Below are 12,728 nucleotides of genomic sequence, written 5' to 3' on the forward strand. Positions count from 1 at the left end.
TGACGCTAGGCCTGGTGTGTGCTGTGGCAGAGTCACCAGTTTATCAGCTAACCAATAAGTCAACCTCGAAATGGAGAGGTAGCATGAGCAGTTAAAGGGTGAGGAAGGACTCAGTTTTCTTTAAATGGCTGGCTGCTGGAAGTTTGACCATGCCCCACTGAGTATATGGTCAATACTAATTGGACATTTTTGTTGTTGTCGTTTGGTTGGTTTGGATTTGGTTTTCTCTCTTCTTTGTTGAGGGTGGAGATCACAAGGATGGGGGCAAACTTGGGAGGACTAGGAAGTATGTGTGATTATTTCCCAAATAATCAATGATGAATAAAAAATAGTATATGGAAACAAAAAAAAAAAAAAAAAAACTCCAGGTTGCTTTCTGCCTTGGCCAGTCCATCCCCTTGTCTTTGGAAAGTGCCCCTACTTAAAATTATTAACTAGACCTTGCTCCATCAGCACGCTTCTTTCAGTAGTGGTTCGTACTGCAGAGATGGTGAAGAGAAAATTAAAGGGTGCCTGGCATGCCATGCTACAGGGATGTGTTAAAAGGAATTTCTGCACCTGTAACCTGACTGGGGTCATATTAGGTGCTGGAAAAGGTACTGGATAGATTTTTATCCTCTCTCTACTCACACACCCGTCTGCCTGTTACCTAGGAAACCCTGGCTGATTATTGCCTTCCTGGGATATCGCTCAACTTGATCTAGGCAATTTGATTCTTTGATTTCCAAGGAAACCTCGGCTCAGCTAAGAGACTCAAAATGAATTTGTTGGAGGGCAGGTGAGAAGAAAATGAAAATATCTGAGCAGACCAGCAGCCATGAGTTCTGCTCCACAGTGTAGTTCTTGGTAACTCATGAGAAAGAGTGGGGATCAGAAGGGGTGGTTGGTTGATTTGTGTTCATTTTGTTTGTGTGTGTGTGTGTGTGTGTGTGTGTGTGTGTGTGTGTGTGGTTGTATTGTATATATTCTGATGTTTTTTTGTTTCAGCTTTCTCTTTAGCCCTCGATGCCCTGGAATTCCATATGTAGACCAAACTGGTCTTGAACTAGTGGCAAACCTCCTGCCTCTGTCTCCTGACTGCTGAGATTACAGACGTGTGCCACCATATCCCATCTATTCTGGCTTTTTTTTTCCCCTCTGTGTAACAGTCTTGGCTGTCCTGGAACTCACTTTGTAGACCAGGTTGGCCTTAAACTCAGAGATCCATCTGGCTTTCCCTCTCCAGTGATGTAATTAAAGGTGTGCACCACCACACCTAGCCTATTCTGGCTTTTTAATGCCACAATATGGCCCTCTGTATTCTTCTTCCAGGAACCAACATGACATCAACCGATAAGTTGTTTTTTTTTAAGGCAAGCTCTTTGTGCTCAGAAGATGGATAAAGATGGTAGAGACTGCTTATTACTCCAGACACATAACGTTCTCAGAAACTAAAAAAAAAAAACCTCAACAGCAAATTCTATGGAAGCCAAGACTTAGACATCATACTAAGATCTAGTTCACAGATCAGCATCCTCTGGCTGTAAGACTAAATCACCCCACTGCCTGCTTGTGTAGGTAGTTTTGTGATCATGCAGCCATACTCAACAGCTACAGGCATTATATGCACATTATCTTTACGTGGTGTCTTGACTGCCGTGGTATTGCAATGGCAGATCTGAGTAGATATTAAAAACCTTTCCAGCTCTCAAATTATGAGGCAGGTGCAGCAACATACACATAATCCCAGCTATTCCCAGCTATTCAGGAGGCTGAGAGAGGAGCATTACAAGTTTGAGACCCGCCTGGTCTTAAGCAAGATGATCTCCCAATAAAATGCTCAGCACTCAGGGTCATAGAACAAGAAAATTATTACTACCTGGCCCTTTACAGAAAACAAATGAGTAAATCAAGGTCTAGATGATTCATGCGGAATGCTATTTCCAGTATCCATAGTGCAAAAAATGCCTCATCTTCATCAAGTCCTCTAATGTATTGCTTCTCAGTCTTTCAAGTATAATAGAAACCACTTCATGTATTTAAATGTATTATATTATTGTTGTTGTTGTGATTGTGTGTGTGTGTGCAATTTTAATGATTTCAGGGATTGAACTCAGTGGAGCAATCACCTTCATTCACAGAGCCATCTCACTGGCCCTAAAGATCTTGATAAAACACAACTTTTGATTAATTAAGTCTATGAGGAAGCAGGAGATCCTGTTTCTGGTTAAGTTAGTTCCTGAAAAAAACAACTTGATCCTTTTATATTGTTGTTTATTTATTTATTCCTATGTATGTATTTATTTTATTCATTCATTCATTATTCTTTTATTTGAGACAAGATCCATGTATCCCAGGTTGACTTAAAAAAAAAACAAAACTGCTCAGTTCTGATCCTCCTGCCTCCACCATCAGTGGTGTCCTGTCATCTTTTTTCCCTTCCTAACTTAGTTAAATGTCTGTGATTGATCTATGAGATTGCTCCCACAGAGGCATCTGTTTCTTTACCTTCATTTCCCTCTGGTGCTCTCATCTGATAAAAACTCAGCCTTAGGTGAAGCCGAAGTGCTCCCCATCTGAGCCAATACTGCCCTGTGCTGTGGGGGGAAAGTCATCAGATCTGTGTCTGTAAAGTCATAGCCACCCACCCTAACAATGGTTATAATGGTTGGCACAACCGAGTGTGGACATTGTAAGCACTGCCCAGCAACCTTCCAGCATCTCTCTCCATCTTCTTCCCATACCCTCCAAGACCTTCCCACACCTCTTTGGGATGTCCTCCTTTTCCACTGTTTCTAGCAGATAACCTGAGTCACCTTTGCTGAGAATTTCCTCAATGTCAGCTGGGTGAGTGGAACTGGAGGCTCACACTTTAGATAAGGGCTCTAAGACTGAGCTACATCTCCCAACCTGTCACTCATATTTTCTTTTGTTTGTTTGTTTTCTTTATTGGGGTGATTGGATCAGGATCATGTGTAGCCCAGGTTAGCTTCTATATACTCAAGGATGAGCTTGCATTCCTAATTTCCCTACTTTCAACTCTCAAGTGCGACTTTCAGAGGGGTACACTACACTCTTAGTGACATTATGAATCTTGACCTCAAAAGTAAGAAGCCGCAGGGCAGGAGAGGCAGCAAAAGGCCTTTTCTGGAAAAGTTCTTTCCTCTTCTCTCACTGGAGTTTCACAGTGGCCCTGCAAACCATTCTCTTCACCTCGGGCTATCCTGGGATAGCCAGTGTCCCACAGAGGGGAAGGCAGTGGTCATGACTGGCTTGTGCCAATCATTATTAATTTATTTCTACACTGAAACCCCCACAGCAAATTTGGGTTCATGAACAAGGAAGAACAGAGCGGAGTAGTTGGTTAGCCAATAGCATCATGCTCTCCTTATCTCAGTATCACATCTGCTGAGCCTCCTGGCTCCTTAATCCTTTCCTCTTTCTGCACATGTGTGATCTCTGCTCACACTGACCTTGTTGCCCTCTGCCTAATGGCTCCATTCCTTTCTTTGGCTATTTCCTCTCCTTTCCTGTATTTGTCCTCTGCCTGCAGAGTCACCACCCAAGCCTGTGAATATGATACCAGAGTATTTCCCATATTTTAAAAAATACCTTCCTATTTTAGGTAAAGAAATGTTTTTTTTAAGGTAGTAACATTAAGTGTAGAATTCTTTAGTACAAAATTCTTTCAACTTTTCTATATGCTTAAAACTTGCATAATGTAATATTGACAAGAAAATCCTTTCTGTGCCCCCCAAGCCACCATCCAAATTATTTTTCTCATTTTCAAAAATTTTAGATTTATTTTGAGACAGGGTCTCACTTTAGTATCCCAGGCTGGTCTATAAGTCACTATGTAGCCCAAGCTAGCTTCAAAGCTATAAAAATCTAGTGAAATTGCTCAGTGGGCTCTTGCCTCTCAAGCCAGACAACCCGAGTTCCATCCCAGAAGCCATAGTAGGAGAACAAAACTAACTCCTAAAAGTCAACCTCTGACCTTGTGCTGGGCAGTCTTCTGTCAGTTTGAGACAAGCAGAGTCATCTGAAAAGAAGGAAACTTAACTGAGAAAAATTCTTCCATAAGACAGGGCTATAGGCAAGCCTGTAGGGCATTTTCTTAATTCTTGATGGAGAAGGGCCCAGCCCATTGTGGGTGGTACCACCCAGGACTGGTGGCCCTGGGCTCTGTAAGAAAGCAGGCTGAGAAAGGCATGAGAAGCAAACCAGTACGCAACACCCCGACACGGCCTCTGTGTAAGACTCCAGGTCCCCGCCCTGAGACTTCCTTCAGTGAGGAACAGTAATGTGGAAGTGTGAGCCAAATCAACCCTTTCCTCCCCCAATTTGCTTTTCACGGTATTTCACTGCAGCAATCGTAACCCTACCTAAAACAGATTTCTACCTGTGCCCTGTGGCATGCGTATATACACACACATACCTAAAACTACTATTACTTCTAAATAAAATACAATTTTAAAATTCACAAAAAGTACCTGCCCAGTGTGGTGGTAGGTGCCTTTAATCCCAGCACTTAGAAGGCGGAGGCAAGGCGGTATCTGTGAGTTCAAGTCCAGCCTGGTCCACATAGTGAGTCCTAGGCCTACCATAGTTACATAATAATTACAAAATAATTTACAAAATAGTTGAGCCAATCCTTCTGCCTCAGCCTCCTAAGTGCTAGGTTTACAGGCATGAGCCACCACACTCAGGCATTGCTTAATTTTTTTCATTAATTATTTTTAATTATGCATGTGGATTTCTGTTTGTGGGAATGTATGTGAGTACAGGTGTCCACAGAGGCCAGAGACGTTGGATCATGCTGCATCTGGAATCAAAGAGGTGTGAATGTCTGATGTGGGTGCTAGGAGCCAAACTCTCATCCTTTGAAAAGGCGGGACATGCTTGCTTGCTTTTTTATAGTTATTTCTTTGAAATGTGTGAGTATTTTGTCTGCATGTAAGTCTGTGTACCACGTGAATCCCTGGTCCTGAGGAATTCCTAAGCAGCCATCTGATTCACTGGAACTGGAGTTTTGGATGATTGTGAACTACCTTGTGGATGCTGGGGACCTGACCCTAAGCCTCTGTGAGAGCAACAATTGCTCTTAACCACTGAGCCAGCCCTGCTAGTGTTCAGACTTATTGAAACACTTCTGTTGGGAGCCAGGCCAATCCAAGCCTTCCCTGAGGCCCTGAGAAGGACCTCAGAAATGAACTGAGAAGGAACATAGTTCCCAGTGTAAAACCTTGAACACGCTTGGCAGAGCCATCAATAGCCTGGAACCAAGGCCTTGCCGGGGACTTTGATTTTGGGTCCTGAGAACATAACTCTTCCCTCACTAAGGGGCTATGGTTATCAGTCCCAAGGCTTCTGTGTGCCTGGTCTGTGGTGTTCTCGAGATACCCTGTGTTGCTTTTATGCAGCTTTGCTCGGTTACTTCTTGCTGATTTCATCCCATGATAAGATAGCTCTCTGCTGGTTCCATTCCCTTCTCCTCTTCAAACAGTAAATAAAATGCTGCACTTCTTAATAAAATTGCTTGCACGAGCCACCAGCTCCTGATCCAAAATTTCCCTGGCTTCTTTATTATTTCCCTGGTTCTCCCTCTCAGGAACTTGTCACTGAAGAAAGACATGCTGGTCCAAGTCCATTTCCTTTCTCTATGTACTCACCCTTCTTTTACTCTGATTTTATGTCAGTCTGTCTTCCATCTCCACTTCTCCCCTGAGACTGTTTCTTCATAAAGTGGCCTTTGAATGGGCATTTTCTATATTCTTCCTCTGTTTCCTTTGTTCTCTTTTCCTCTGTTTCCTGGCCACCATGATGTGAACTGTTCTGCTCTGCCATGCCCTCACCACCATGGAGAACTGACAGCTCTGAAGCTGTGAGCCAAAATCAGCCTCTCCTTTCTTAAGACATTCTCTCACACTTTACTCACACCGACACAAAGTCTGACTAATACACCCACCACAGAAAGTTTTTTCCGGGGGATGTGGAGGTTTGCTTCTGGAGCCCAGCTGGGAGACAAGTGGTTAGCGTTCAGCCTTCTGCTGTTACCTGCTTCAGAGTCCACCTCAGTCTGAGAGCGAGTCATGGTTTTCATCGATGTAGCACCTGTCACACTGCCAGGCAATGATCGAGCAAGCCCAAGCAGGTAGCTCATGCATCGGTGACCCGGAGCTCTCTTAACTACAGCTGCTACTCCAGAGCTCCTCCCCTGGCAGACAGACATGTGACCATCTGCTGACTCCCCACTGCTTCTGCCCTTTTCCCTTTTCCAGAAACTACTACCTCATGCACCTGTGTCTCAGCATCTGCTTCTCTGCAACCTACTCTGCATTCTCTCTGTCCTGATCTCAGTAAATAGTATGCACAGGGTTGTTCAACTGAAACCCTGTGAGTCAGCTTTGACCCTCCTTCTTCCCACATAGCTCAGCAGGTTCTGTGGCTTCTACCTCCAAACTCAATCAACCTCTCTGCCTCTGTCTCACTCACCACCATCATCATCACTTCTCATGAGTGTCCTGCCCCTACATTGGTCCTCTATAATCTGTTCTCCACAGTCCTTTAAAAGACAGCGCTCACTCTTTGAAAACAGTTGTTTTTTTGTCTAATCCCTTTAAACCCCTCCCTATGTCTGTCAAAGCCCTGCATGTCACTCTTTGTTCTGCTCAAACTCCTTCTACCCTCTCTGAGTCACTACACTTTAGCCATGTAGGTTTGTCTATACTTAGAAAACCTTCCTGCCTAAAACCTTTGCCCAAGCTCAGCGCATTTCAGAAGAGCAACTTGTTCTTCTCATTCAATGGAATTCAAGTGCCAATACCTCAGAAAGCCCCTAGTAGCCACCCAAGCCAGCTTTTCTATCTCCTTGATCACATATTCACTCATGTATATGGGAAAAATAAGTCTCTCTCTCCCTCTCCCCCTTCCCTCCCTGCCTTCCTCCCTCTCTCTCTGTCTTAAATACCACTTAAATACAGGGTCTCTTTATCTCTCCCTGGCTGCCTAAAGCTGGCCTCAATTTCACAGAAATACACCTGCTTCTGTCTCCCAGATTTAAAGGTATGTGCCTCTATTGCTTGGCTCCTTAATTTTTTCTCTCACTAATATATAAGGTTCAAGATGATAGATGATATTTGGTTTATCACACAGATCCCAATCAACATATATTTGTTGAATATTTAAGTGGCTAGAAGAAATGATCTCAAATATTAGTACTTTTCTCTTTCATAATGTTTTGACAAAGAAATTTCAGTTTTGCTCTTTTATTTTCCCCTTTAGAAAGAAAATGTGCCTTTAATCCCAGCACTTGGGAAACAGGGATAGGTGAGTCTCTGGTTGGTAGGTCAGCCTGGTTGGTGTACAGAGTGAGTTCCAGGACAGCCAGGGAAACCCTGTCTTGAAAACCCCTAAAAAAAAAAAGAAAATAGAAAATTCAACTTCTCCCTTTTGCTCTTATGCAGATCAACATGTAGGAGATAAATATTCATAGCAATAAATCATATCTAGATCTATTTACAGTGGACATAATTTCAAGAGGCCCTTACTTTTAAAAGCATACTATCCCTGCCAGAAAAGGTTCCTAACAGACTTGGAACAGTGATCTCACTCCCAATTAGCAATCTTGCCAAACCTGCTTCGCTAACAAAGGAAAAAGCAACATGTGCTGGGCGTGCTGGGCAGCCAGCCTTTTCACCTGTCCTCAGGCCAGGCCAATGGATTCTCCTGGCAGTGAGAGCGAGAGCTCTGAGTCCCAACAGTGGTGGCTAGACTCCTGTCAGGACAAGCAAAGTGTTTCCTCCGCTTTTTGACAGAGCATTTATTGAAAACAGTGCAGTCGAAACTGTAATTAAAGGTGGCATTATGGCTCTAGAAAAATCTCTAGGAAATGATTGCAACCAGCAGTGGTAGCTGTGGGATCAGGCTCTACAGGAAAGGGTGGAGAGATTCAGTTAGTGTGACAGTCAGAGACAAAGGTCTCCTCCCAGAATATGGGGACAACAAAATAGTTGTAGATGACAAGGGCTATTTCTCATCCTTGGAAAGCTCATCCCACTCAAGCTCTGAACTGTTCCATCTTGTGAATCATCTCCATGTCTCCCTTTTATGATGCACCAATGATGTCTAAGCTAATAACATCTATTTTCTTGAAAATTTAGTTTCTCTAAAACTAAATTTTAGTTTAGTTAAAACATTTCTAAATAAAACAATGCAAATTCAAAAGCACATGTACATGCAATAAATGGGCCTGTAACCGCAGCTTCTTGGGAGGCTGAGGCAGGAGAACTGAAAGAACAAGTCCTGCCTCAGGCACAGAATAAGTTCAAGGCTGGCCTGGGCAACTTAGTGTGTCTCACTTTTTGTGTCTCAAAAAGAATTTAAATCTATGGATATAGCTCAGGGGCAGAGTGTTTAGCATGTGCCCTCCCCAGTGAAATGCACACACGCACACGCACACGCACACACACACACACAAACACACACAACTCAAAATAGAATCCTGAAGCATATACATTTCTCGTTTTAAGACAAAATACCTGATGAGCAACTCAAGAAAGGAAGGCTTTATTTTGACTCACAGCTTAAGGGATCTAGCCCAGCTTGGTGGGTCGGGCATGGCATCAGGAACACGAGGTGGGTAACCACACTGTATCTGTAATCAAGAGAAAACAGCATGAGGAGCCAGGCTATTGACACCTCAAGGCCCAACCCCAGTGACCCACTTTCTCCAACCAGAGGCCCCACCCCCTAAAGGCTTACAACCATCTGAAAGAGCACCACCAGCTGGGAAATCAAGTGTTCAAGCGCATGAACCTGAGTGAGGAGCATTTCACATTCAAACCATTTTATATATGTATATTATTGATTACAAGGACTGCAACAGTTTAGAATAAATTCCAACCACAATGTAAGAGACATTATCCAATAAATCTCATGCGATACCGGTGATAATTTTTTGTTTTATGCCAAGAAAAGACCGTAGTGAGAATATACAAAAGATGAGCTACATAAACCTTGATCCTAATCCCAGGATCTTCATTCCATAAAGCTGAAAACTACGATTATCCTCTCCCCTTAAGAATGGATGGTGGACAGTTGAGGTGGTGCGCTCCAGGGAAGGCGGCTGGCTATCGACTAGTTGGCATCTTTCTGCTGAGGTGCAGTCACATTTCTCCAGTGTTACCTCAGCGAGCAGGGCAATCGCGTCTATACGCTGAAGAAATTTGACCCTATGGGACAACAGACTTGCTCTGCTCATCCTGCTCGGTTCTCCCCAGACAACAAATACTCAAGACACGGAATCACCATTAAGAGACGCTTCAAAGTGCTCATGACCCAGCAACCACGACCTGACCTGTCTTCTGAGGGTTCCTTAACCTCTTGTGCTGCCCCCTCCCCTCCGCCCCAGCCCATTATCAGCAACCAAACGCCTCAATCCTGAGCCTCGAAGGCTTCCCCTGCTGTTTGGAATGCTATCTTATCTTCCTACGTGATTGATTCGGTAGTGATGGGCATCGCCCATAAAAGGAACAATCTTAACTTTTTTTTCTTCATGTTTTGACTTACTGCCAGTTTATTAAAGATACAATAACTTGAAAGTTAAAGAAAGAAAGAAAGAAAGAAGAAAGAAAGAAAGAAAGAAAGAAAGAAAGAAAGAAAGAAAGAAAGAGAGAAAGGATGGTATATCCAGTGAGCCGTCTCATCAGAGAATGTCTGTGATCCTTCACTGTGATAAAAGCTGGGGGCAGAGAGCTTCCTAGTGTGCATGAAGCCCTGGGTTCGAACCCCAGCCCTGCATAAAACAGGCACGCTGGCATGCTCCTGAGAGCTCCACATCAAGGAAGCAGAGGCAGAAAGATGAGAAACTCAAAACCATCCTGGGTTACATGAAATCTTAACTCAACCTGAAGCGAGACGCTGGTGGCTCATGCTTATAATCCAAGTACCCAGGAGTCTGAGACAGGAGGACTGCCAAAAGGATGGTGTGGTCCAAGGCTGGCCTCTGGCTTGAAACTAGATTGGCCCCCACACAGGATTTTGTGTCTTCTTTCCCCTAATTAGTTTTTGTGTTTAGGATTTCTGGGTTCTCTTGAAATCTGGAGTTCTGACAGCCAGTGGTCTACATGCCTCAGGACGACAGTTAGCTGGAACAAAGGAATAACATTCTATCCTTGCACAAGTCAGGTTCTCTTAGTTTACCACCATCTACCCTTAGCCTACATTTTATCTATCTAGTGGTAACATGTGAGTCAGTGTTTGGAAATACATAGTAAGAGGGGAAATAAATCTATGACAAAAGAAGGGGAGCCTAGACTATAGCTGGCCTTAGAGCCGAGCCTGCAGCTCTAGCCACAGGGGACGTCTTTCCACCATTATGTTGAGGGAGCACACGCCACCTCAAAGTGCTTTGCTTTACCATATTGGCCATTTTTTTTAATTGAAGGCATTTAAAAATTCCAGTATTAGAGGCTTGGAGAGGTGGTTCAATGGTTAAGAGCACTTGTTGCTCTTGCAGAGGACTCAAGTTCTGTTCCCAGCACCCACATGGTGTCTTACAAATGTCTGTAACTCCAGTTCCAGGAGATCTGATGCATTCTCTGACCTCCATGGGTACGAGGCACACATGTGACACACATATAAACACGCAGGCAACTCATTCATATAAAAAATAACTTTAAAAAATCCCAATACACAGGAGATTGAGGCATTACGAGTACCACAAGTTTCAGGCAATCCTGGACAACATAACGGTTCCAAGCCAGTCAGGGTTACTGAGTGAGACCCAGCCTCAAAAACACCGAACAATGAAAGTCAGTAGGTTCAAGCTGACTCTGATTTGTTTCTTGAAGTTTTATTTATTATTTTCTAAGTATGAGTGTTGGCCTGCTTTTATGTGTATGTACTACCTGCATGCCATGCCTGCAGGAACCTGAAGAGGGTGCCAGACACCCTGGAACTGAAGTTAAAGGTGGTTGTGAGCCAGCTTGTGGGTCCTAGGAACCAAGCAAGCCCTGGTCCTCCGCAAGAGCAGCGTGTGCTCTTAACTGCCGAGCCTTCTCTGCAGCCCCACACTCTTTTTCTTAAAAGAAGGAATGAAGTTTCTATGTGAACATGACCTTCCTATAAAGTACTTTTTTTTTGTTTTGCTTTACTATTTCTTTTTTAAATAATATTTTTTTAATTAAAATTCAGTTACCCCTGCTGGTGGTAGTGGCATATGCCTTTAATTCCAGTGGCAGAGGCAGGTGGATCTCTGTGAGTTCAATGCCAGACTGGTTTACAGAGTGAACTCTGGGGTGGCCAGAAACATACAGAGAAACCTGTCTTGAAAAACAAAACAAAATATTCAATTAAATTATTTCCCCCTTCCCTTTCCTCCTTGAACCCTTTCCCTTGTATATCTATGTATTATATACATATGGTACACCTTGCTTCATACATGTACTGTTACTTGTGTGTATATGATTTCAGAACTGACCACTTGGGGTTGGATAACCAGTTACGGGGGAGCCTCTTCCCTGGGGAAGACTGTTTCTTCCTCTCTTCCTATTCCTTAGTTACCTGTAGTTTTTCATCTAGGCTTGGGACCAAGAGATTTCCCCTTTCCATGTTGACATGTGTAATGGTGTCATCCTTGTTCGGGTCTTGTTTAGACAGCCATGTGGTTGAGATTTTATAAAGTTCAGAACCAAGGACTTGAAGAGCACACTGAACATGCATTCCTTGTGAGACAATTCCCCATCCTACCAGTTACTCAGATGGATTGAAGCAAGAAACACCCACAGCACCTGCTAGTCACACATTGGGGTATGAATGTGAGGGCATCCAATGAGAATTACCTGTGGAGGAAAAGCCCACCTGAACATGTGTAGTTATCCCATGAGTTGGCATAATAAAATAATGATGATGATGATGATGATGATGATGATGATGATAATGATGATGGAAAAGGCAGCCTGGTGGCGCAAGACCATAACCCCAGCCCTTGGGAGGCAGAAGCAAATCAATGCATGTTCCAAACAAGCTTGATCTACAAAGTGAGTTCTAATCTAGTCAGAGCTAGATAGGGAAACCCTGCCCTAGCCCCACCCCCAAAAGTAGAGAAAGCCAGCCAAGGGCTGGTGATACAGTTCATTGGTAGAACATTTGCCTCACAAGCAGGTGGCCCTGGGTTCAGTCTACACAGTATCATTAAAAACAAAAAGAATAAAATCCTAACTATTCATCAAAAAGCAGAAGAGGCCTGGGGTGAGGCTCAATCAATGAAGTGTTTACCTTGCAAACATGAGGACCTGAGTTAGATCCCAGAACCACTGTTAAAAAAAAAAAAAAGCTGAGCGTGGTGTATGCTAACCACAGTGCTACAGAGGCAGAGACAGGCAGATCCCTGGGGTTCATGAGCCAGCCCACCTAGCCTGCCTGGCAAGTTCCAGCCCAGAGAATGCTTCTCTCTCCAAAATTAAAAAGTAACAGAAAGCAGATGGCACCTAAGGAATGGCACCCAAGGTTGTCTACTGGCCTCTGCACATACTGTCACACACATGTGAATGGGGGGAGAGGACACAATATAGATCACTTCTCCTAGCCACACCACACTCTCTTTAAGCTAAGAAACAATTCATTTGAACTGGATATGTTGGTGCACACCTATAATCCCAGCACTTGGAAGGCAGAGATAGGAGGATCAAGCTTGAGGCCAGCTGGGCTACTTTCCTAAGACAAATTCACTGTGTAACCCCAGGCTG

At 43.7% G+C, this 12,728-nt stretch overlaps 1 protein-coding gene across 1 annotated transcript; it reads left to right on the forward strand.

The window, feature by feature from the left end:
* Nucleotides 1-8,597: 8,597 nt before the first annotated feature.
* LOC110555722 (H/ACA ribonucleoprotein complex subunit 3-like) lies at nt 8,598-9,424 on the forward strand. The gene is made up of 2 exons (XM_060366204.1): nt 8,598-8,616; nt 9,147-9,424. Exons 1-2 carry the CDS (start codon nt 8,598-8,600, stop codon nt 9,422-9,424), a joined length of 297 nt encoding a protein of 98 aa, XP_060222187.1.
* Nucleotides 9,425-12,728: the final 3,304 nt, after the last annotated feature.

This window comes from Meriones unguiculatus, chromosome 14, assembly GCF_030254825.1.
Source record: "Meriones unguiculatus strain TT.TT164.6M chromosome 14, Bangor_MerUng_6.1, whole genome shotgun sequence".
In the NCBI taxonomy this organism is placed as follows: Eukaryota; Metazoa; Chordata; class Mammalia; order Rodentia; family Muridae; genus Meriones; species Meriones unguiculatus.